The 26,039-nt window shown below is 33.8% G+C and overlaps 2 protein-coding genes and 1 long non-coding RNA gene across 3 annotated transcripts; 1 reads left to right on the plus strand and 2 right to left on the minus strand.

The window, feature by feature from the left end:
• Positions 1 to 3,257: 3,257 nt before the first annotated feature.
• Positions 3,258 to 7,837, minus strand: SR45 (arginine/serine-rich 45). Its single transcript, XM_078964267.1, has 12 exons — positions 7,530 to 7,837; positions 7,366 to 7,434; positions 6,081 to 6,169; positions 5,848 to 5,894; positions 5,692 to 5,772; positions 5,420 to 5,588; positions 4,593 to 4,824; positions 4,446 to 4,508; positions 4,004 to 4,120; positions 3,827 to 3,893; positions 3,689 to 3,726; positions 3,258 to 3,578 (listed from the first exon to the last, which is right to left on the minus strand). Exons 1-12 carry the CDS (start codon positions 7,727 to 7,729, stop codon positions 3,476 to 3,478), a joined length of 1,275 nt encoding a protein of 424 aa, XP_078820393.1. The 5' UTR covers positions 7,730 to 7,837; the 3' UTR covers positions 3,258 to 3,475.
• A 7,969-nt stretch (positions 7,838 to 15,806) lies between these two features.
• Positions 15,807 to 18,124, minus strand: LOC145004884 (uncharacterized). Its single transcript, XR_013662460.1, has 2 exons — positions 17,373 to 18,124; positions 15,807 to 17,272 (listed from the first exon to the last, which is right to left on the minus strand). It is a non-coding gene; the product is annotated as an uncharacterized LOC145004884 (long non-coding RNA).
• A 1,467-nt stretch (positions 18,125 to 19,591) lies between these two features.
• LOC145004883 (mitogen-activated protein kinase 15-like) lies at positions 19,592 to 25,527 on the plus strand. Its single transcript, XM_078963900.1, has 10 exons — positions 19,592 to 20,688; positions 20,970 to 21,112; positions 21,239 to 21,647; positions 21,764 to 21,891; positions 22,060 to 22,119; positions 22,480 to 22,629; positions 22,770 to 22,925; positions 23,702 to 23,913; positions 24,851 to 24,955; positions 25,162 to 25,527. Exons 1-10 carry the CDS (start codon positions 19,638 to 19,640, stop codon positions 25,256 to 25,258), a joined length of 2,511 nt encoding a protein of 836 aa, XP_078820026.1. The 5' UTR covers positions 19,592 to 19,637; the 3' UTR covers positions 25,259 to 25,527.
• Positions 25,528 to 26,039: the final 512 nt, after the last annotated feature.

Raw genomic sequence — 26,039 nt, forward strand, 5'->3', positions numbered from 1 at the left:
AGCATCAAAACCCCTGGAAGTCTTTGGCAACCTGGTGATAAAATCCATGGTGATCTATATTCTCACTTCCACATGGGAACCTCCAAAGGTTGTAGCTTGCCATGTGGCCTCTGATGCTCGGCCTTGACCATCCTACAGTTTAAGCACCTCTCAACATACCAGGCTATCTCCCTCATCATACACGGCCACTAGTAACTTAATCTCAAATCCTGATACATCTTAGTGGCTCCCGAGTGTATAGAAAAGCGAGACTTATGAGCCTCCCGCAATACTATCTACCTGATCCCACAAGAAACTGGAACCCAAACCCAATTGCACTGGCTCAACAACCCCCGACTATCGATGACATACCTGTCAATCTCGCCCCTGATCATTTCCTGTTTCCAGTTCTCCTTCCTAACTCCTTTTGCATGTGCCTTTCTGATCAAACCCAAAAGTAGAGAATCAATGGATATCCTCATACACATATCTCCAACTGAAGATCTAGCTGACTTGTGGCTCAAGACATCCGTTACCATATTCGCTTTACCCAGATGGTAAAGGATCTCACAGTCATAATCCTTGACCACGTCCAGCCACCTGCATTGCCTCATGTTCAGGTTCGGTTGGTCCATAAGATATCACAAACTCTTGTGATCTGTGTAAACGGTATAACAGACCCCATATAGATAATGTTTCCAAATTTTGAGAGCAAATACCACTTCCCCCAACTCCAGGTCATGAGTAGGATACCGCGCCTCATGTGGCTTCAGTTGCCGTGAAGCATAAGCAATCACTCATCCCCTCTGCATAAGAACCGCCCCCAAACCAGTGATGGATGCATCACAAAATACCATGAAATCCTCGACACCCTCTTGAAGGGTCAACACCGGGGCCTCATATAACCTTTGTCACGGCGTCTCAAAAGCAACCTGCTACTCAGGGCTCCATTGGAAATTCACACCCTTCCTTGTTAGACGAGTGAGGGGTAAACTCTTACCCACTCCAACCTATATGAGCTTGCTCAAATCGACATGGGTTTTAGGTATGGGTATTGACAAGCATCAGCGTTGATGTGGGTGTATGATTATGGGTTTGGGTGCAGGGTATGTAGGTGTGAGGTTAGGTATATGGGAGTGAAACAAGGGTATGCATGGGTATATGTGTGGGTGTTGGGGTAGGGTCATATATGGGTATAATAAGGTGTGGGTGTAAGGGTGGATGTAGTAATAGGATGGGTGTGGACATGGGAATGTAGGTGGTAGGTGTAGGGGAGGGATGTAGTGGATTTACACGTTGGTATTGACTTGTCAGTATGTGTACGTATGTTATGTATACATGTGGATATAGATTTATGTGTGGTTTAGGTTGAATGTGTGGATGGTCCTAGAAGTTGGATGGGCGGGGCTATATGTAGAGATGTGGGTGATAGTAGATGGTGTAGATAGGTGTGTAAGGCCAAACGGAGTGGAGTCGCCAAAGGAAGTCGCTAATCTCACTAAGGGCATCAAAACACCGCCCCCTAGCGCTCGCTAGATGAAGCTCATTACGGGCTTGGCGAGAGGAGAGAGGGAAGGATGCCTGAATATGATTGGTTGCTTTACCAATTAATATGCAAAATCAGCAGATTCAACAATCAATCACAAAAATAAGGATGCAAAATCAGAAATCATATGCTTAGAGATATAATCGATCAGATGAGAGTAAACAAAAAAATCGGTATTTGCAAAGAAAATCGTCTAAGACCAAGGAAAAATCTAACTTGTTATCTATCATTCACATTTACCTGAAGCGGCGATGATAGAGGAAAAATCAACAAAGACGAGGCCACGAAAGATGAGCAGTAAGTCAATAGGGAAACGGTGAGACGACGAAGAACGAATGGAGATGGCGAGAGAGTATTAACAACAAGGAACAAATGTTGGGGTTTTATTTTGCGTTGGGATCGAATGTTTCGGTGTTTTTCCCCAAACAAGAAACAGTTTAAGGCTTTGTTTTTTTTGTTTTAGGTAAATTATACAAGTTGGAGATGGGAACATAAAAGTTATATAAAAAAAATAATAATAAAATAAAAAATAAAAAGCTAACAAATATATTTAGACATTTAGGTAAATTTTGAATTATTAAAAAAAAAATTATTTTTAATTGTCTGTGTTCTAAAAAATTATAATTTAATAAAATTTGAAAAAAAAATATTAGGAGTTTTACCACTCCTTATGAAATGTTAAGAATTAAGTGTTAAAGACAAAAAAAATGACATGACATTAAAAAAAATGATGTGCCAAGCTGATAGGAGAGTTACCACTCCCTTTAACCTAAGTGTGTGGTAAGGTGGGTCGGTAGCGTATATGAGAGATAATGTTAATGCGTTTTGATTTGATAAATCTAAATAACATGTGCAAAGACATTGTCTTTTATAGTAAACATAAAAAAACAAATCTAAAATCCAAGGAAAAAAATGATTAATTTTTTTTACACATGGAAAGAATTCCTATTTCTTTGATTTTGTCAATCATGCTCAATTTTTATTGGAATTTACTAGGGATGAGCAAATGGACCGGGGAACCGGCCGGAACCGGTACCGGAACCGGAACCCGATGGAGCCGATCGGTCCGGGACCGGGATGTTATTTTTGTGGATTTTTGAAACCGGGAACCGGAACCGATATAACCGGAACCGGTAGAACCGGCGAAAACCGGTAGAACCGGCAAAAACCGGAACCGTATCATGCTATTTTTCAAGGACCGGTTCCAACATTTGAAGACACGACAAGAACTGGTAAGAACCGGGAACCGGTAGAACCGGAACCAATAGAACCGCCGGGCCGGTTCGGTTCTTGATTTTGGCCGAAGCCGGTTCCCGGTTCCGGTCCGGTTCCGGCCGGTTCGGTCCTTTTGCTCATCCCTAGAATTTACATTCCAATTCATCCAAACTCCTTTGAAATCCATAAACCAAACACAAGCTAGTAACGAATATCTCAATAGTCCAGAATTTAAAATCCCTCTTCAGAATGCTCTTATTCCATATAAAGCTATTATTTCCCCAAACTGAATATCTCAATAACTTTAATGTATTTAGAAGTGATGGCATCTCATGTAAGATTATAGAAAAGGCAAACACCAATCGACACCATGAAAATACAAATAACAATGACTCCTAATAAGAAGTTAGCTACAAGTTGAGACATTTATAAAACAGGACTGGATTCCACAGTGATGCTTGTTTTTTTCTTAAAATCCTAAATAAAACCAAAAAATGTGAGCACATCCAAGTACAAATTTGGCCAAAAACCAGACATGCATAACCTTCTTTATGTATCTCAAGAGTAATAAAAGACTGAAGAAGTATACACATGAGTTGTATCAAAGTCAAGAGAACAATTACTCACACCCTCAGTTTTGTCAAACTAAACAAATCTAAACATATGATATGATCAATATCCCCATTCCCCACCAGAAAGAAGCTCCTCCATCATATCCATGGTAGTGGTGGAGGCTCAAGGCTTACGTGGTGGTGGTCCTCCTGGTGGAGGTGGTGGTAGTGGTGGTGGTGGTGAACTGCTACTGCTGCTGTTACTGCTGCTCCTTCGTCTTAAAGGCCTACATCATAAACAACCACACATCAATCCAGTAAGCTACATATGTATTTTTTAAACATCATTAAACAAATATTATAAAAATAAAAAAGACATGAATATTATTATTATTACCTTTTAGGGCTGCGACTTCTTGATATCTTTCTTGTCACCTGTTACAATAATAACAAAGAGAGACACAATTCAGTAAAAATGAAAGGAAATATTTTGTAAAAGATAATTTGGATAAAAAGTCAATCAGTTCAGTCAAACCTTTCGTGGACTTGGAGAATCTGAGTATGATGATGACCTCCCACGTCTTCCAACTGGTGGTCTTGCCCTGTTTATAGAAAATAAAAAATTGGGTTAATTATATTATAAATTACTATTATTATTATCATAAAAAAGATTTTAAACAAAAAGGGGATAAATGGTGGAAAAGTAGATTACCTTCTTGGTGAAATTGATTTGGAGCGTGAACGGGCAGGCCTTCTGATAGGTGGCGATCTGCTACGCCTGCGGCTCAGAGAAGATCTTCTAGGTGGACTCCTTGCTCTTCCTCCAGAACTGAAAAAAATAATAAATAAATAAATAAATCTCAAATATAAAGTATGTGATAACGAATTAGAAACCGAAACACATACAATAATAAATAGCAATGCAATATAAACACAGCAGTTCACTGTTATACTTTAGTAGATTCTAAAAGTATAATGTCCTAATAACAAAAAATGAAAGTATAATGTTACAATGCATCAGTCAGAAAAATAAAATTTTGAAAAGTACATAAAACCCTAGTAGAAAGAAATAAAAGTGAGATGCTATAATACACAAATAAATGAAAGTATGTTGCCATTTAGCATTTTTGATAAAGTAAAAAAGTTAAGATTACCGGCGTCTTGGTGGGGGTGAGCGCCTTCGAATTGGGCTACCACGAATCCGGCGCGGAGAGGACCTATTAAAATCTATTTAGTTAAAACTGATAATGAAATTTGATAGTAGAAAAGTAATTAATTAATAAAAGAGATATTAAATAAACCTAGGAGGTGATCGATTATATCGTCTTGCTGGAGGAGAAGGGGAGCGGTTTCTAGGAGGAGATGCAGGCCGCCTTCTAGGTGGCGGTGAACCACCACGGCGGTAAGGTGACTCTGGTCGGCGCCGAGGAGGTGGAGGAGAGTCTACACGGCGGCGGGGAGGTGGAGGAGATCCTCTCCGCCCTACAGGAGACCTCCGGCGAGTTGGTGATGGAGGTCTACGCCGGGGAGACACTATTAAGAGAACACATTATGTAAGTAAGTAAAATAAACTTAATACATTCTCCATTGGACAAACTTTCTACACTCAAGAAGGGCATTTATGTCTTTTGGCAAAAGGGAGAAAAAAAGAGTAACCATGTAACACAGTGTAACAAAAGATTATACAGTCTATGTCCCACCTTTTTGGGTGGGAAACAAAACACTACACCTTTTGGGAACTTTTGTCCCACTGACACTGACATCTGATAGATGATGTCAGGTCACGTCCCACCTTTTTTAGGTGGGACATGTAAACTGTTACTTTTGTATTATTGAAATCAGTAACACTTTGTCCCACTAACACTGACATCTGATAGAAGATGTCAGGTCACGTCCCACCTTTTTTAGGTGGGACATGTAAACTGTTACTTTTGTATTATTGAAATCAGTAACACTTTGTCCCACTAACACTGACATCTGATAGAAGATGTCAGTTCACGTCCCACCTTTTTTAGGTGGGACATGTAAACTGTTACTTTTGTATTATTGAAATCAGTAACACTTTGTGCCATTGACATTAGTCACAGTCACAGTCCAATGCATGCCAAACACAGTAAAATTAGCATACCAGCTGTTACACGCCTTGGTGCATCTTTTTCGGCATCAGCGGCTACATTATCATTTTTAGCAACGTCTCTCCTTGAAGCGGTGGCCAAAGGCTTAGGAGGTGGTGAAGAAGCCTTTTTCCTCTCAGGTAAAGTGAACTTAGCTTGAACAACTCTTCCATCGATTTGAGCCTGTAGTATTATTAATTTACCACATAAGCATGAACTTAACAAAGGAATATATATATATTTTTTGTGAAAAAAAATATTTAAAAATTATGATAATGACACGTACACCATCCATGTGTAGTAGGGCTTTTTCAGCATCGGATCGTAACTTGAACTCGACATATCCAGACCCTTTTGGAAGATTAACCTGAAAAAAAAAGTGTAAAACTTGTCAATTAATTGCAATGTGATATAGAGAGAAAGGATATAACTTAAATCTTACAATGTGATCCATAGCCAATTGTACATGTACAACTTCACCAAAGTTTCCTGTTTAAAGAAGAAACCATAATAGACCAAAATAGTCATTGTTTTAAAATTAAACAATGTCAGTATGCATCCTAACAATAAAGCTACTAGATATCTTTTCAATTACAATAAAAAGTAGTATAAACCCTAAAGACTTTATCTACTTAGGAGATAACTCCTAGGAAAAACAAATATCAGATGTATTACCAAATATTTCTTTCAGATGGTTTTCATTCACGTTCCTTGTGAGTTGACCAATGTGAAGAACAAGTGATTCAGGTACAGGAGATGTTTTCCTGTAAGAAACCAAATGTGAAGATTAGCACAAAGAGCCTTCATAGATATACAAAAGCAATAACAATGTCACTGCATATATGATAAATGACCATAAGAACATGAAAACAAACTATATTTCTTAAGCAACAAACAATACATTCACTATAGTTTATCTAACAAAAACTGTTGCAATATTTTTTATACTTTACATCCCTATGCATTCTCAGTATAATTAATGGAAAAGTAAATTAAGTTGTATATATATCATAGTTGACTCTTGTCTTCAATCAAACTCAAGATAGTTAGAAATCTAGTCAAAGGTGTGCCCTTTTTAATAAATACAAGACAAATAGCGGAAAGAGATTTGTGTTGATCTATTTTGTGTATCATTTAGTGGCCTTTTAATATGTGTAACCAAAACCATACAGTAACAATGAGGTGAATCAAATTTTTTTTTTAAAAAAGTATAAAACAGGGGAGAGTAAAATAATGAGTTTAAAATTGTTGAAGGTTTAAAAAGATTTAATGGTTTGAAACAGTAAAGCTTCAGGGGATGTTATAGCATATGCCTTTTGTTGTGTCTTAATACAAAAATCAAGCTACACAATTTTCCATTCTCCACTTTTTAAACTTAACTAAAACAGAGTAACCTGTAGAATCACTTTTTAAACTTAGCTAAAACAGAGCAACCTGTAGAATGATCAACTACAAGTCGAATACTACCTTTTCACTCATGTTGATTCACTTTAATACTAAATTGAGCTTAGAAAAATTACCCTTTGAGTTTCCTGAATACTATATAAAACAACATGAAACCTATTCTTTCCGGATTCAGACAAATTACTTCAAAGCCCAGAAAAATGCTTAAGTTTTCGATAAGTGTGCACCAACTTCAACTTCAAAATAGACAAACACAGCTCCTAAAAACTTCAGTTGAAAGTAGGATTCAAAATAGATGCACACAGCTTCTAAAAGCTTCAGTCAAAACTAGCATTTAGCATATGAAAAACTGATACCGAGTTTGGTACAGTATTATACACCTAAAATAGTATATTTAGGATGGGTGTTAGCCAGTAAATTATTCCCAAAACGTGCAAAATCCAAATCAAATTGAAACCAGATTACACAGAATGTAGCTCATGTTCAAGAAAGGGGGCGTTTTACAGATAGAAATATCAAAACAAGTAAAATAAACAAATTAAATTAGCATCGTAACCTTGGAGGTGGAGAAGCCCTCTTAGATTGAGGTGGTGGAGAGCGTCCTCGCCTTGGTCCATCACCAGCACTGATAAAAAGGACCAAAACCTCAGCATTACAAAACCCTAAATAATCATTAAACATAAAAATGGATATGAATAAGTCTAACTAAATAAAGTAAACCTTTTCTTTGGTGGAGGACTACGACTACGAGAGCTGACACTGCGAGACGGAGAAGAAGAAGAAGTGTAGGATCTGGAGCGAGATCTAGAACGAGAGCTTGAGCGAGAGGATCCGGATACGGAGCGAGAGCGGGAGCGGGAGGATGAGCCTGAACCAGACCCCGCAGGAGCCGCCGGACGACCACGTCCTGGTTTCGCCATACGCAACAGTAGTGCTCGGTTCCTGATCGGAAACCCCTTCAGTTCAGACAAACCCTAGCAAAGGATAGAAGTGTGATTTCGATTGTTAGGTCGGATAGCTTGTGGGTATTCAGCCCAACAAAAATCTAGGCCCATATAAAGACTCTAAAGTCTCATATATATATATATATATATATATATATATATATATATATATATATATATATATATATATATATATATATATATATATATATATATATATATATACTAGGTTAAAACCTGTGAAAGTTAATTTTAAATAGAATTAAAAAATTAATTTTAAATAGAATTAAAAAATTAATCATGTAATAAAATAATATATCATTAATTTAGAAAAACCTATGAATTGTAATATTGTATTTTTTATAACTTTGTAATTTGTAAGTATTTAATTACACATGTAAATCCACCTATTTAATAAAAGTCATGAGTTTGTATGATGTAAGATAGTATCACTTTTAGAGCTTTATTCTTATTAAATACATGAAAGTTGTAACAAGACAGACGTATGAGTTGTAAAAAAAAGTATTTATTTTTGTTAATCCCTTACTTTTTGTGCATGATTCTTGAGAAGAAAAACATCTATTTTTCCATTGTAACTTACCACCCAATAAATTATAAAAATGATATTAAGATATGACAAATTATATATGTCGGTAATGTAATAATCATATATAAACCAAATAGAATAAACAACAACTGAAAATTTTAATATAACAAAACAATAAATTAATTTAATTTTAGTTAACAATTAATAAATAAAATTAAAAATAATAATATTGGGAAATTCAATCTATACAAATAACATACCATTTGCATTTCTAATTAAAAGTCTATAACTTTATATTTCTTATATAGTACCGTCACATTCAATTTCGTTATTTATCTATAGTTAGATTTTTAAAAATGAAAAATTTTTAATAAAATTGTTAGATTTAAGAAATAAAGAGTATATTACAGAAATGGTCCCGTGGAAAAAAAATCAAATTAGCGTCAACACAACACCACATCAAACTTTAACATTAATTCCATCAAAACCTCTAATGCAATTCGCCTCAACACGATAGTAGTACATTAACTATTCTTCTGCCAGTGGGGCTTATGCAATATCTTCTCCTTGTGGTTTCTGCTAAATGATAATAAACATAAGAGGGTTAAATCATTGAATGAAATGTATTATTAGAATGAAAATTCCAAAGTTAAATTTACCATTTTCGAATAATTTTGATTGCCATATACATGGTCATAAAATCATTGAATCACCTTCTCATGCCTTATATTCTGGATCTTTCTCAGTAGTCGGGTTCCAAGGATTTGGTTTAGTTTTTTTTTACTCAAATGAGAAAAACAAAGGGAGTACAATGTTATATTTGGGGTAGAAAGAAAGAAAGGTAAGATGATAAACCCACAGTTTGTGAATTGAACAAAACAGTTTAACAGGAAACTATCAAAATATGCTCTTAGTTATTATAGTAGTAGTTATTGTAGTTGCTAAAAGATACAATAGTAATGCCTAGGTGACCACTAAAACATATTTCCCAAATAAGGTAAAAATGTCTTTTCATCGGAATTGGGAACCAAGAAAGGTCTATCTGAAAGACCAGCCAGCAGGGACAACATTGTTAGACATCATGGTTTTACCATCAGTTTTGGTGACCTTAAAAGATAGACTCTGTTGAGATAATTGTTGGATTGCCATAACTCAAACCATTGTTGAACAAAGCACTACTTAATGTTGTTGTGTTTGTGTCATACCATTGACTATACACAAGAACCACCTATCATATTAACACCAAATCTCAGTCAATTAATCAAAGAATGAGAGAGATAAAGAGAAGAAAAGTAACGATTTGAAGAATTCAAGATTACAACATAGAAACTTTTTGTAATTCCATTCAACCTATATCTCTGGTAACCAAAAAACCCCTTTTTCACTGTAGGAGTAAATGTATCAAACTTGATAACCATGATAACCAGCTATGTATATCAATTGATGATAAATTTAATAAATAACCTGTAATCACTCTATAAATTTCAAAGTTCCCAATTACTAAAGCAATTAAAGATTTCTATCATAATCAATAACATGTAATGTTGGTATGAAATCACGTAAAGGATATGCAAAGAAAAAACTTACATTTTATTTTGCGGCCTTCGTCGACCTTACCACAAATATTTGTTACAACCCTGAAATGAACCATCCACACCAGCAAAAGGAAAAAAAAAAAAAAAAAAAAAAAAAAACTTGTTAGAAATGCATATCTCAAGAAGCTTCTAACAGATGTATATGCATTAAGTTATAAATGTCCCGTTTTGTCAATATTATACAACTTGGTTACTTGGAGAGTAATAAGTTTCTATAAACCTCATACAACCCGATTTTTTTAAAACGGAACTGGGCTAAATATATCTTATATGACCCCGGTTTAAAATAGGGCTCTATGAGTGCTTTCATAAATGTTCCTCCTCTAAAAAACGGTTTCAATTAGAATAATGATTAAAAAACTATTTATAAACAAATGGTTCGATTTTAATTGAATCGGTTTGACTTTTTTGGGTTGGTTATAAAAAACTGGTTACAATTGTGCATATGTAATCAGACCCGGTTGCAAATTCGCTTCCTCTATACCAATGTTATTTAGTTAGAGCTTGCAAATACCATTATTAGTCACCGGTACAATGTTATTTGGTACCTGCATATTAAAGAACATATTAATAAAAGGATATAAATCTAAAATCTGAAACATCAAACATAAGTAAGATCTAATAATTAATCCACCTTAACTACTTCACATGATAACAATACTTAAATATTTAATTGTTGCATAACTTCAAAAGATTTGACTAATTCTACAGTTATTCCATCAGTAGCAAAATTATCAGCTTTATAAACCTGATAAAAAAAACAGACGTGCACAAAATCACTGTATATAAATTATATAGCTATGATATATTTAAAATAGAAAAGAAAAAAAAAACATTAAAATAATCTAACCTCCATGTGATTGATTTTGTAAAAAGGGAGAATTTCATCTATATCCTTACAAACTTTAAATATTACTTTGGTATCCTTACAAACTTAAAAATTACATATATATATATATATATATATATATATATATATATATATATATATATATATATATATATCCTTATGAAACTATAAAACTCACATTTATATCCAAACTCATAATTTAATTTGGATTATATCAATTTAATATTTAAAAACTTATCTAAACTTCAAAAATTCCATAAGACTTTACCAAAATACTCTTTTCAATATTAAATCCTAAATATAATATTAGGTATTTCTACGTTAGGCGATAGTTTTTTTGTTTCTTTTTTGTGTTCTATAGTTTGCCATGGAAAAATAAGTTATGATTTAATATCTTGATGTTTCATGCTTACACAAATAAATTTGTGCATTATCGATGTACAAGTTTGTTTAATTTATGTTTGTAAGTTGGAATATACATGGTCCAGTTTCTTGCTTATGTAATCGTAAGTCAACAGCGAGTATGTCTTTAGAAAAATTGATTACTTTAATAAAGAATTGAGGCCATATACAAGGCCACGTTAGTGATTGGTGAGTTTGACATGTGCTACGACACTTTATGCTATTAAGAATCATCAATTCATTTTGGAATTTTGGTTGTTGCAGGTTCGAGGAACCTATATTTCCAGCAACGATTTGGGTGCAAGGAGACGAAGGGGAAGAGGATGTGCGTATTGGCTAATCTTTAATTTGGGAAGGGCATTTTGGTAAACTTGTATGAAAATTTGAATTTTAGATAAGTTTTTTAATATTAATTTATATAATCCAAATTAAATTATAAGTTTGGATATAAATGTGAGTTTTATAGTTTGAGAAGGACATATGTGTAATTGTGTTATTTGTAAGGATATAAAAGTAATATCTAAAGTTTGTAAGGATATAAATGAAATTCTTCCTTGTAAAAAAGTTGGAAACTACATGAGATTTACTATGCCTCCAACACAATGATCGAATAAACAAAATCAATTTGAAAGAAACAATTCAAAACATTCATATTTCAAGCAACGCTAATCCAATCCACTTGGGTTCTAGACTATATAATTCAAAAATAAAAAGTTTCTCTTAAATTTCCAAAAAAATTGAAGTACTCAAAGCAAAAATTCCATATTTATCAAACAGATGGATTGCATAAGCTTACAATCACAACAACCAATCTTAAGTGTTGTGTACCAACATCAAGGAAAATAGAAACTTAAAAGAGAAATGTTTAACTCATTAAAGGTAGTTTCCAAATTCACATATGAACACCAGAGAGAAAACATACTTTACTACTTTTGTAGCTTATGGTTGAAATCTGATGTAGTCACTTAGAATCGTCTTCATTGTATGGTATCTGTTCATTTTCATTTCATGTTCATAACACTTTAATCTTCAGGATTCTCGTCTAACTATTTGAAAAAAAACGTGGAAGAAATCAAAGGGTTTAGGGAGAAGAAATCAAAGGGGCAAAATCTTACCTAATTTTTTAATACATGTAATCACAGAAGATAAAAAATAAAAGCAATAACCTTAAAACCTTGAAACTAAAACTCAAAAATGAGAAAATAAATAAAAAAACATATATTGTAACTCACTTATTCTTAATCGATCGGAAGAGAGACGAAGCGAGTAGCAGAGAAGGAAAACATGGGTGGGGAAGGAGTGTAGTGGTGGCGGCAATAGAGAAAAGGAAGTCTAGGTACGAACCTGTCGAGTGTGTATGTGTGTGTGACAGACTGGAGAAAAAACAGAAGCCGGTGATGGAGATGGTGATGGGGATGATGATGGTGATGGCGATGGAGAAGTAGGTTCGGCCTCTTTGTTTGGCTTTTGTCCTGCTTTTGTCAGACAAAAAAACATAATTGTGTTGTATGTTACGATGCCAGGTGCTGCATACATTTTATCGAACACATTGAATGCTTTATTGATCTCACCAGCGCTACAATACCCACTGATCATAACGGTGTAAATTATTACGTCAACATATTGGAAGATTAGGGCACAAATTAGTAAAAAGAAATCAGTAACAATCAATTAAAAATGAATAAATGAGAACCAGAAGTCGAAGTTAAGCAGAAGGTGGATGAGTGAAGAAGAAACGAATATAGAAAAAGATGGTTGGATGAGTGAAGAAGATGAAGTTACCATGAATAACCAGGGATGGCGTTTGACGAGATTTAGACACTAAAGGATATCAAATTGAATGAAATCCTCATTTTAAAGATGGAATGATGACGTCTAGGGTGGTAGTGATGAGAGCCTTACTGCATTTTTTCTGAGAAAGATAAAAAGCAAAAAGAAGGTAAAGAAGATGGTGAAGAGAAGGCATCTAGGATTTTCAGAGAGGGTTGATTAGTGGTGGTGGTGAGGTAGTTTCGAGAGAGACGGTTGTAGCGAGTACAGAAGGAAATCGATTTGATTATGCAGTTGATTTTAAGGATACGTGATTTTCGTATTGAATAGTGATGTTTGAATATTTACTATACTAATCTTTCGGCTGATTATAAGGGATTTCAAAATCAAATTGATTTGAAACACATTATCAAATAGGGAAGCATAAGGCGAGTTTAATGGCATTTCCCAATCACAGAAGGGTATAATTGGAAAATCACTTAGGTAAAAGAAGCTGAAAATAAGTTGGAGGGGAGAGGAAGTATTGACACGTGGCATTAATGTATTGTTTTATTAGAAAAGAAGATTTAAAAGGGAAAAGGTGATAAAGTCTTCAACAAGTATGGTTACTTTTGTATTTCATTTACCATTTAATTTGTTGTTATCGTCTTAATATATCATTATAACCAGCTAACATAAGTTTAGCCGGTCAAAATTAATTTTCCGGTAAGCTTATGAATTTTCCGGCCAAACATAAAATTTCCGAATAACACTGTGAATTTTTTGGGCAATTTGAACAAATACACATATACACAAATCTGAAATCTAGATTTTTTGTGATGTGCTTCTTAAAATCGATTTCAAAACTAGGTTGAAGAACTCACAATAATCTAGATCCAAACCCAAAACTTGAAAATCAAAATCCCTAAAATCTAGGGTTCGTTTATTTGTGGAACTCACGACTCAAGAACTGAAGAAATGAAGATCTTAATTCTTGAAACTCTTACCCGGAAAACGATTCCAAATGTGTTGTGTTAATCGATTTCAAACCCAAAACCTAAAGCTCTTCACAAGTTTTTATTTCTGCAACTCAAACCCAAAGAACTGAAACCTTCGATTTCAAGGGTTGCATTTATGGGTTTTCAAGAAAAATAAGAAACCGTTTGATCTATGTAGCTTTTTGGTGGGTACTCTTGAAGTTTGAAGACTTATAAACACACACACACACACACACACACTCGTCGATTTCTAGGTTTGTTCTTGAAAAACACGAACTTGATGTCATATTTTGCTTGATTTCAAATGAACTAGATGTAAGTGTGTGTTTTCTTGAAAACATTTTTTTGATCTGAAATCGTTGGGATCTTTGAATAACCGGTGAATATGAAGAACACATAAACATTGCTTAGACAAATTGATTTATTGAACTTGAGAATTTTGATTTCTAGGTTTTGTTGGACACGATGAAGATAAACACCTCTCAGATCCAACACATACTTTCCATCCTTCGCTTTCTTGACATTCAAACTCATTGATGAGCACACACAATCATTTTTTGTGTGTTCTTGAACATGAACCCAAAAATTAAACATGAAAACTAAAATCGTTCACAAAAACAAATGAACAGATGGAAGTGTGTGTTCTTGAAATTGTTTGTAGATCGGAAATTGTTGCTAAAAGCATTTGGCCGGAAACTAGCCGGAGAAGACGACCCGAGTGACATACTCGTCGGAAACCTTCAATACCCGGTAATAATGGTACATTTTGAACATCTACAACAAGATCAATGGTAAATGGAATACAAAAAAAAATGACCAAATGAATACTTGTAGAAGACTTTATTACCTTAAAAGGTCATTTTCCCTATTTAAAATGACCAAAGTATAGGAACAGTGAACATTACCTTTTTTTTGTCACATATGGCCTTTTCTTTTTATCGGTCTTTCTTATTTTGGGATGGAATGCATTTTGGGTGCTATTTGACGGTTTTTGTAGACTTTGTTATGTTTACTCTTGTGTTTCTGTCACATGTTTCATGTATGGTTCCTTTTCCGTTTTCCTATCCGATGAAATTTTCATTTTGTATTTTGTTTTATTTTTTTTATCGTTTTTTTTATTCTTTTAATATTTCATACGATTCCTTTTCTTCTCTGTTTTTGGCCTATGGTTGTTTGTTTTCTTTTCTTTCGTCTGTTCCTTTTTGTGAGCTCGAGGTAAGATCTCCCGATTGTCTTCTACGTCTCCCTGTTTTGGATTCATCAAAATTTTCCCTTTTTTTGTCGTTTTTCCCTCTTTGTTTTATTTATTTATTTTTTTGTTATGTATGCTCAACGTAAACGGGGGTATGGTGTTGTTGTGTCGTCCTCTTCTAGGGCTGAACTTGCTTCTTCTTCGGGTCTTGTTGTTACACCTGTTTTTCGGCGTCCTCGACCCTCTTCACGAATACGTTCTGCTGGTGTTCTTCCGAATTATGTTGATTTTGGTGATTGTGATTGTGTCTGTGAATATTGTGGTGCCTATTTTTGGTTTGTTGAAAGGAGTCTGAAATTGCCTGCAACTCATCATCCTAGATATGGTCATTGTTGCAAGTCCGGTGATATTATACTCCCTTATCCTTCGTCGTTTCTGCATGAATATGTTGCGCTTTTTCATAGTGATCGTTTTTTTGAGGGAAATTAGAGCTTATAATAGTATGTTTGCTATGACATCTTTTGGGGCTGATATGGATGAGGAAATAAATGATGGTCGTGGTCCGTGTGTGTTTAAGGTTTTAGGACAAATTAGTCATAAAATTGGTTCATTCTGTCCCGATCCTATCATGGGGCCTAGGTTTCTTCAGTTGTATCTCTTTGATGTTGATAATGAGGTGAGTAGCAGGTTTACCGCTTTTCCAAACCGTAGAAAAATTGATTTTGATGAGAATATAGTTACTTTTATGGTAACGTTTTTGAAGGACAACAACGAATATGTTCGTACATTTAAGAGTGCTAAACACTTAGCTGATGAGATGAATATATCATTTCATTTGTTTAATTAGTAAAATCCTCGTCAAGGATTGTACCCAAAGCAGAGAGGAAACATAGAGATTTCATGTTTCTTGTTCGTCATGGGTACCTTGCATGAAGAACTCCCACTCGAACCCTAATTTCCACTTTTGCTTCATTTATGTGATCTTTATCCACAATCAGAAACCTCCACCCATTCTCATTCTTTAGAGATCATCACTATATTTTTCAGAAATATTCCTTAGACAAAACAATCATCGTCTTCTTCATCTTGTCATTTCTCTCATGTTCTTTCTTATGTGTTCTACAGTGCTTCGATTACAAGCCAACGTTTCTATAGGCCCTCTTGAACCGTAAACCATATGCTCTGATACCACTTTGTTGGAAACAGATCAAATAAGACACATAATTTAATGGAGAGATTGAATGAACTTACGAAGAAGATGGGTTCTTGTACAACAAAATAAAGATTTTTTTTATTAAAACACCAAGAACAACCTCTTACATCTGTTTGCATATGTATATATAGAAACTAAACCAACATGACTCTTTAGACCTAACCAACACACAACTTTATTTTACAATTAAAATAGCCATAACTACCTTAACTTTCACATAATTGTAACTGCCTTAACTATCAGATAATCAGTCACTAAAACAACAAATAAACATAAATAATCCTAAGTTTAGCTTATTATTTCAACAATAACAACTTACTAACACCATTCTTTTAAGCAATGCATTGCGTAGTATCTCACTTGTCCTATAAACAAGCTACAACTCTCGTAATACGTGTTATGAAAAATATGTATCATATTTTTGAAACCATGGGGACCAAAAGCACATGAGTCTTAATAGTTTTCCTTACTAAGTTTGTTTGAAAAACCATAGGACCAACAATGTAATTTTGTCTTAATTTAAAGATACGAATTCAAGAAAAAATAAAAGTGAGAAGGATTCAAGAAAAAAAAAACATCATAAATGGTCCCTGAGGTTTCCTAAAATCTAAAATTTAATCCTCATGGTTTAAAAACTTCATAGATGGTCTCTGTGCTTTCAAAACTTTTGATGTTTGATCCTTTTTGCTAACTACGTTAGCTTTCCACTGTTAAATGAAGGGTATTTTTGTCATTTAACTGTCCAGGGACCTTTTATGAGTTTTTTTTTTTTTTAAATTAAACTCTCTCTCTCTCAAACAGATGATTTAGTGACAAACCTCACACATACACATACAAACCATGCTCCACTGTTAGAAGAAAGAGTGCACCAAGAACACCTGAAATCATCAGTCAAGATCATCTTTATCTTCATCACGATTAAGAACCAAAAGTGAGTAATATGAACCATTGGTTTTGAAATTAGCAAGAAAACCTGCAACTCAAACACATGTGCAAATCAAGGGTCTCAGAGCATCAAGATTAAAACAAACATTAAAGTTTGGTAATACCAAATCATTGATGGAGAAACTCACAAATTAGTGAGAATCATCAACGTAGCTCCATAGAGATTATGACTGTAAGTAGACGAGATTCTAGGTGTTGACTAATGACTTAATACAAAGGGATATTACAAAGTAATTCAACAGATTTAAAAGCTCTAACAAAAAATTACAAATTGATATGCAGCGGCTTTAAAACTCAAATACATTCAAGATCAACAATTTCACAAAAGGATTTACTATCAAAACGAAAGAACTAAAATCAATATGTGAGAATTGAATCGATTAAAACAACTATCTGATTGAAAAATCTAATAAACTTCATAGTAGTGTTTGCTCTTCAAGTCAAACACACACGTATACAAACAACGGATTTTGTGTTTGCTCTTTAAGAAAAACTGAATGTATGGGTTTGCTTTTGGAACTAGAAATCAATTTCCAAATCTGAAATAAGGCTTATGGGTATTTAAGAACAATCAATTTCTGAAAAATCGATTTTGTATATGTGTTTGTCGCTTGTTATTGGACGAGTCCCTAATAACCTAATCTGAGCCTGAGGTGGACTCGATGAAGACGAAGAACTCGAACTGTTTGTATTATTAGATGATGAAGAAGTCCCAATGGCAGAAAAACCCCTATGAACAAAAACATGAGTCATCCTTTCCTTTTTTTTGAGAGGATTTCGATGCCCTAAAAACAAACGAGTACAAAGTTCTTAATCTTGATGAGGGAGAGGTAAGCAGAGGGGAAGAAGATGACGGAAAGGTAAGCAACTAGGTTTGTCACTAAATTATCTATCTGCGAGGAGAGATACTTGGATATTAAATTTAATTTTAAAAAATAAAAGAAAAGAAAACCTCATAAAAGTCTCTAGATAGTTAAATGACAAAAATACCCCTTATTTAATGGTGTAAAGCTAACGGAGTTAGCAAAAATGACCAAACATCAAAAGTTTTGAAAGCACATGGACCATCTATGACGTTTTTAAACCACAATGATTAAACTTCAGATTTTGAGAAACCACAAGGACTAGCCCTATCAAAAATACCCGTTACCCGAATTACCCACCCGATTTTTCGGATAACGGGTAAATCGGGTAAGGTAAATCTGGTATCGGGTTAATTTTTTCGGGTAAGTGGGTAACCCGAATTTTTTTCGGGTCGGATAAAGGGTAAGTTGTTTGGGTTTCGGGTTTACCCGATTACCCGAAATATATATAACAAATAATGTCCATTTATGAGTTTATATGTCCCTCCCAATTCCCAAATCCCAATTTCACTCGTTGAGACTCGTTCTATTTTCCCCACGTCAAAAAACCCTTGTACCTCGTCCGCTCTTCGTTGGTATTCGTCACCAATGGATGACTATATTGAAGTAGAAGATGAAACGATTGAAGTTGACACCCAACTAATGATCAAGTTCCACAAGAAAAAAAAGAAAAAAAAAAATAAAGAATTCAATCCAAGATCAAAAGTTTGGAAAGAATACTTGATATCTAAAATATTATTGAGTAAAAAATCTTAATGTTTGAAGTTTAGCATGACATATTTATTTCATTACATTTATTTTTAGGTGCCATTAAAAAATAAAAAAATTAAAAATTAAAAATCGGGTAATACTCGAATTACCCTTGCCCGACCCATTACCTGAATTACCCGAATTTAATTTGGGTAGGGTAACGGGTAAATTTTTTTATATGGAAAACCCAAATTACCCAAAATCCGAAAATTTTACCCGATCAACACACCTAACAAGGACCATTTATGATGTTTTTTCAAAAAAAAAAAACTGATGAGAATGTACCTATCATTCACTAAATTATTTGTGTGAGAGGAGAGAGATCTTAGATATTAAATTTAATTTAAAAAAAAAAAAAAAAAAACCTCATAAAAGGTTCGTGGATAGTAAATGATAAAAATATACTTTATTTAACTGTTCAGATTTTGAGAAACCATAATGACCATTTATGATGTTTAAAAAAAAAAAAAAAAAAAAAAAACTGGATCAATCAAGGACGAAAACGGGTTGACATTAAAAAAAATATATTAGACTGATTTATGATATCTGGTCGGCCTTTACCTGCGCTCCATCTCTCATTCCACTATTCCAGCAACAAGTTTACAATTGACTTTAAAATATAGTCTTAAAACAAATGTGGCGTCATGCTGGGCTCCATTTCTCCTTCCGGAAAGGAGGTTTACAGTTGACCAGGGTCTATGAACCTTCAATATCAACTATGGTGGAACAACTATTTCAAATTCTAGACCTACTTCAAATTCTCCTTCTTCATCAACAATTATGTTGGCCTCTATTGGCCATGGCAAAGAATCCCAACCCTCCACGTCCTCCTCCATTGAATTCTCACAACCATGTCGTCACTTCAAATTTCCTGACCTTCTCTTAGCAACAAATAACTTTGATGAAACATTAGTAATTGGCCATGGAGGGTTTGGAAAAGTTTACAAAGGCAACATTATCAATGGATCAAGTGTTATTGTTGCTGCCATTAAACGTTTGGATTCAATGTCCAGTCAAGGTGCAACAGAGTTCTGGGCGGAAGTTGAGATGCTTTCAAAGTTGCGTCACTGTCACCTTGTATCCTTGTTTGGTTATTGTAATCATGAAAATGAAATGATCCTTGTATATGAATATATGCCAAATGGAACACTAGAAGACCACCTCCATAAACTCGGTACCCCTCTTTCATGGCTTCAACGACTCAAGATCTGCATAAGTGCAGCTCGTGGGTTAGACTATCTCCACACGGGTACAGGGATTGATTTCGGGGTTATACATCGTGATGTCAAGAGCTCCAATATTTTGTTACATGAAAGTTGGGCTGCTAAAATTTCAGATTTTGGATTGTCCAAAATAGGTCCAACGAATCAGACATCAACTCATGTCAACACACTTGTTAGAGGAACTTTTGGGTATCTTGATCCACATTATTACGCAACTGGAAGGCTGACAAGGAAGTCTGATGTGTATGCTTTTGGGGTTGTGTTGTTCGAAGTGCTGTGCAGGAAGCGTGCTTTGGATAACAGTATTGAAGAGGGATTGGCAACATGGGTTCAAGATTCTATCAAAGGGGGGAAGTTAAAGGATATAATTGATTCAGATATAAGAGGTGAAATATCCACAAAATGTTTGAAGGTGTTTGTTCGAATTGCAAAGAGATGTTTACTTAGCCATCCAAAGCAACGCCCTACCATGGCTGAGGTTGTTTTCAGTCTTGAATCTGCATTGACTTTACAAGTCAAAATCAATAGTTCATTTCAAGCTGGTGGCAAAACAATATTTGGAAGAATGTTTGATAGGTTTCCCTTTTCCTCCAGTTTAGAGAACTCTGGTATTTTCAGCTCCTGTTCAATTGTGTGTACAGAATACTTAGAATATAGAAATGCAATCTCATAACTTTAAAACACAAAAGAGTAGTTATTCCGAAAGGAATACTGAGTTCAAATATTCAGGGTATCATTCTATCATTTACTTCAGTTATATATGCTTATCTTCTTTACACTCTTAAAACTAGTACAAAGTTATTTGATGATTAATAATGCTCGTTTGTACTTGTTAATTACAACTTACAATGCTTATGAGACATTCGTTTGGTCATCTACTATGTTACAGCAAACATAAATCCAAGGAGTAGTTTTGGTGAGGGAAGTTCTGGAAAGGTTGATAACAACACTTTGATCTCTACAAATCCTGATGTTGGTATTAGGAAGCACAAAGAAGAAGGTTTTCAGGGACATACAGATACTTCAAGTCTGGTAAGCATCCAAAAATACACATCAACTTATATTAATAATTAATTAACACAAAAAGAACAAAATAAATATTTCCCAGATAACTTTCCATTTTCATGTTGTGTAAATCCTTTTCCTATGATGTTCCAGGGATCTACAGAAACAGACTTTTTCAGTGAATATGGTGAAGGGAGTAGGTACAAATTATTGGAAGTTATTGGTAAAGGAAGCTCTGGTATTGTATGTTCTGCATATGATACTCATGTTGGCGAGAAAGTAGCAATAAAAAAAATAAATGATATATTCGAACATGTTTCTGTTGCTGTTAGCATCATTCGTGAGATTAAGCTTCTTAGGCTCCTTCGTCATCCAGACATTGTGGAAATCAAACACATCTTATTACCACCTTCAAGAAGCGAATTCAAAGATATTTATATGGTTTTTGAGCTTATGGAATCTGATCTTCATGAGGTTATTAAAGGAAACGATGACTTAACACCAGAACACCATCAATTCTTTCTTTACCAGCTTCTTCGAGGACTGAAATACATACACTCAGGTCATACAGTGTTATCATCTTCTGATGATATGAGTATTTTTTTTAATTATTTGAAGTAATCATGCCTTGTTATATTTCTGTGTATTCTGATTGTGAATTACTTCTTTTAATTTCAGCAAATGTCTTTCATAGAGATCTAAAACCCAAAAATATCTTGGCCAATGCTGATTGCAAACTTAAGATCTGTGACTTTGGTCTTTCAAGGGTTGCATTCAATGATCCACCAACTGCAATATTTTGGACTGTATGTGTAATAAAATGCCATGGTTTTTTAAGTTAATCAGGTTGTTATTGGGCTAATATACAACTTTGGCATTGGGGTGTGACAATATGTCCCTTAGCTGCTCATTATAGTAAACTAAGTTTTTCAAAAGTTACTTTTTTGAACTGCTTTTGTTTGATGTGTTCACAGGATTATGTTGCAGCACGATGGTATAGGGCTCCTGAACTGTGTGGATCATTCTTTAGCAAGGTGCCACAACTATTACTATAGTAATATGTTTTAATTCATCACATTTAGACTGACATTAAGCTATATATTGATGGCAATAAAGGTTTATAAATTAGTGCTAGTTGCAAAAAGTAGCAATGTACTTTCATTTATGTGTGCATTATTGGATTCGATTTCTATTTCATGATATTACAGCATTGTGATTATATTTTTCTTTGTTAAGGCATTGTACTGGTGAAAAATCTATCAATTATTGGACTGTACTTCCAATTTTTTATTATTAATACATTATTCTATGAATATCTACCAAATTATAGTAGTGAAAAGTGTTTTGTATATGGAGGACATTACCAAAATTGACTTGATGCTCTTTCTCTGCAGTACACACCTGCTATAGACATATGGAGCATTGGTTGCATTTTTGCAGAAATTGTAACAGGAAAGCCCCTTTTTGCTGGGAAAAATGTTGTGCATCAGCTGGACTTGATCACTGATCTTTTAGGAACGCCATTACCTGAAGCTATATCCATGGTAGTTTAGAATCAGATTGTTAATATTATTACTCTTTAGGGTATCAAAGTGTAATTATTCTTTTCTTTATATTTGGTTGTAATATTGTCCAAATCAATAATAAAATCACGTTATCAATTTCTTATTACTGTTAATAACAGATAAGAAATGAAAAGGCAAGGAGATACTTGAGCAGCATGAGGAAGAAAAACAGGGTTCCTTTTTCACAGAAGTTCCCAAATAAAGATCCTCTTGCTCTTCGTTTATTAGAAAGAATGCTTGCATTTGAGCATAGGGATAGGCCTACTACTGAGGAGGTAAAATTTTGGATATATATTTAGATTTATGAAATATCTCTCTTAACAAGAAAAAGGTTAAATGAAATAAACAACAACTGTTATGAATTATACTTGATGAGTCTGCAAGTTAATAGATAATAAGTATTTTATATTCTAGAAAGTTATCTTGTTTCCATTTTTAATTTTGGTAATTTGGATCTTTTATTATTTGAGTCGATTTTAAAGTCTTTGTTTCCTGATTTAAGTCTTTTGTTTATCCCTATTTAAAGGGTAGTCATTCATCAAATAAGATATGCTAGAATTTGAAAATAATCAATAAAGTAAATTAGTTTAATAGCTTAGTTTAGTCTCCTGCAAACAAACAAGAGGCTAGGTTACAAGGGAGTTCACGGCTTTTTCAAGCACTAGCATCGGTCCTGTCATGAGGTCTAGATCCCAGGTCATAACAACAACGTACTTTATTCTTTTTGTTTATTGTAGCTTCCGGTTTCCTTCTTTCCTTAAGGCTTTAATTTGAAAATTCTACCCAGTTATACCAATCCATATACAAAAACAGTTTTCACATTCATAAATGGATTGAACATTTAAAGTATAATGTCTTAGTACGTAAATAAATGAAAGTGCTATAACTGTGTAGATATATCAAAATACAATGTTTAAGAAAACAATTGAGAGTATAATGTTGTAATAGAAACAAATGAATGTAGGATTCTATAGTACACATATAACTTAAAGTACGTTGCTATTTCATGTATTTAGCCTTATCAAAAAGCATGTTTTGCGCTTTGTATTAGGCTCTTTTAGATCCATACTTTAAGAATATAGCTAAGACTGAGGAGGAGCCTTCTGCTCAGCCCATTTCAAAGTTGGAATTTGAGTTTGAAAGAAGAAGAATTACAAAAGAAGATGTACGTGAACTGATTTATAGGGAGATTCTTGAATACCATCCCAATATGTTGAAAGAGTATTTGGATGGAGCTCAACAAACTGGCTTCAAGTATCCAAGGTACAATTTTTTTTGGAACTTTGGCAATATATTTTGGGTAAAATGCAAAAAACATATACATACTTGTTTGTTATAGCATCCTTCTTTCCTTTCTTTTGATTACAATATTGTATTTTGAAAAAGCTATTCAATTATAGTAGTCTCATCCAAATACAAATAAATATTCATCGATATAATGGGTATTTTTTACAAATTATAATGTACTAATAAAAAAACATGAGTACGATGCTATAACTGTGTACACTTTTTAAACTACAATGCCTTAATACATAGAAAAAAAAACAGAAGTACGAGATGAAATTAAAATGATATAATAAACCAATCAATGGAAGTATGTTGATCTTTAGTTCATTAGCATCTATACCCTTAATGTTGCATGACATCTAATTTTGATCCATCACATCCATATATTTATGACTAGCATTTAAATCCAACTACATTTGTATTATATCAATATTTAACTCGAAACTTCGCTTTCATGATAACGTATTTCAAGACTATTGTGGAATTATACAATGAATTTGAGCACAAAAAGCACCATATAAGCATGCTAAACACTCCTTGAATCAATGCTCACCTGCTGTTGACACAATAAATGACTTATAATAATGTCAACAAATTTTAATATTTTAACATCATGTTGTTGAAGTATACTACAAATTTAATCACTAAACACAACGATAAACACATTATACACCAAAAAATCATTCATGCTGTTGTAGCACATGTTTCACATAATAAACAGACTTAAAATAGTGTGGAACCAATTTTAATATCTTTTCTTGGCTTTTTTCGACCTAGTCAACCCCACTGACTTGGGCCATGCATTTTGATCATGTGATCCAACTAGACTATCTGGACCCCACTTGGTACATGGAAAGATAATCTGTATCCAAGGAATATATCATCTTTTATATGATTGTCTTCACTTTTGCAGTGCTGTTGAGCAATTTAGGAAGCAGTTTGCTTACCTTGAGGAGCATTATGGTAACAGGAAAGTTGCTGATCCTGTAGAGAGTCCACGAGCTTCATCATTGCCAAGGTGATCTATAACTGTGTCCATACTTAATTCCTAACTCCTGGATTTTCATTTAGGACATATCATAGTCAGATCCAATGTGAATTGGGTTTCTTGTGAGAAGTAAACCACCAATCAGGCTGATGTATGCCTTATTTACATATGACATATAGACTCTGGGATTTTTTTTTCTTGACCCTGAAACTAGTTTACTTAACTTTTGGGTGCAGGTCTTGTGTATTACATCAAGAAGAGACACTACAAAATACAGTTGAAGTTGCAAAAGATCTCCCACAATATTCAATCAATGAAGTGGAGAACCAATAGATGACAATAACTAGACTTGCTCTTCAAGTTCGTCAAACTGCCAAATGGTTTTTGATGATTCGGTGAATATGATCATTATATTCGAATTTTTTTTTCCACATATACTTGAGCTAAAAAATATTCATTATATCAAATCAAGATAGCAAAAAGTTATAGCTGTAGCAGTAGTGTACATATTCCTTGTAAAAATGAGCTTTTAGAACTCTTATTTATACCAGGAATAATGCTGTAATTGAAATACAACAGAACATAATTTGAAAGGAAATGGAAAATAGACATAGATATTTACTTCCATAATTTACAAAGATGGAATGGAGTGTATATATAACACACACAACTAACCTAACCGATGGCAACTAATTAACTAACTCAAGAGTTGCCAACAGCTGTCAACAGCCTGGAAATGACAAATCACCATTATTCACCAAGATGGTAGAGATTACAAAGTAGAGAGAGAGAGAGAGAGTTTATATTTCTTTTGAATAAAAATTGCTAAAGCTGTGAATTGTGACATGGTCCCACCATTCAAAACTTAAATTCATAATGAAGGAAATAATTTACCTGATGAGTCACGTCGATTAAAGAATTGAGGCAACAATTATTTGAATAGATCAAATTGTATTTCAATCTTCATACTTAATTCCTTATGTTCGTATATTAATATTTTTTTTATTATCTTAATTAATCAATTACTTCCAACTTAAACAAACAATTTACTTTAAAATCAAACATTGTTACATTTTGTTACCATTTGAAGTATTTTACTACTTGTTCATATTCC

This window comes from Lactuca saligna, chromosome 7 (assembly GCF_052625555.1).
Source record: "Lactuca saligna cultivar CGN05327 chromosome 7, ASM5262555v1, whole genome shotgun sequence".
NCBI classification, from domain to species: Eukaryota; Viridiplantae; Streptophyta; class Magnoliopsida; order Asterales; family Asteraceae; genus Lactuca; species Lactuca saligna.

Coding starts and splice junctions, on each gene's coding strand:
- SR45 (XM_078964267.1), bottom strand. CDS start 7,729: ATGGCGAAACCAGGACGTGGTCGTCCGGCGGCTCCTGCGGGGTCTGGT. Junction 4,509..4,592: donor TATAATCGATCACCTCCTAG/GTTTATTTAATA, acceptor AGATTTTAATAG/GTCCTCTCCGCGCCGGATTC. Junction 3,894..4,003: donor AAATCAATTTCACCAAGAAG/GTAATCTACTTT, acceptor TTCTATAAACAG/GGCAAGACCACCAGTTGGAA.
- LOC145004883 (XM_078963900.1), top strand. CDS start 19,638: ATGTTGGCCTCTATTGGCCATGGCAAAGAATCCCAACCCTCCACGTCC. Junction 23,914..24,850: donor ACTGGCTTCAAGTATCCAAG/GTACAATTTTTT, acceptor TCACTTTTGCAG/TGCTGTTGAGCAATTTAGGA. Junction 24,956..25,161: donor CGAGCTTCATCATTGCCAAG/GTGATCTATAAC, acceptor TTTTGGGTGCAG/GTCTTGTGTATTACATCAAG.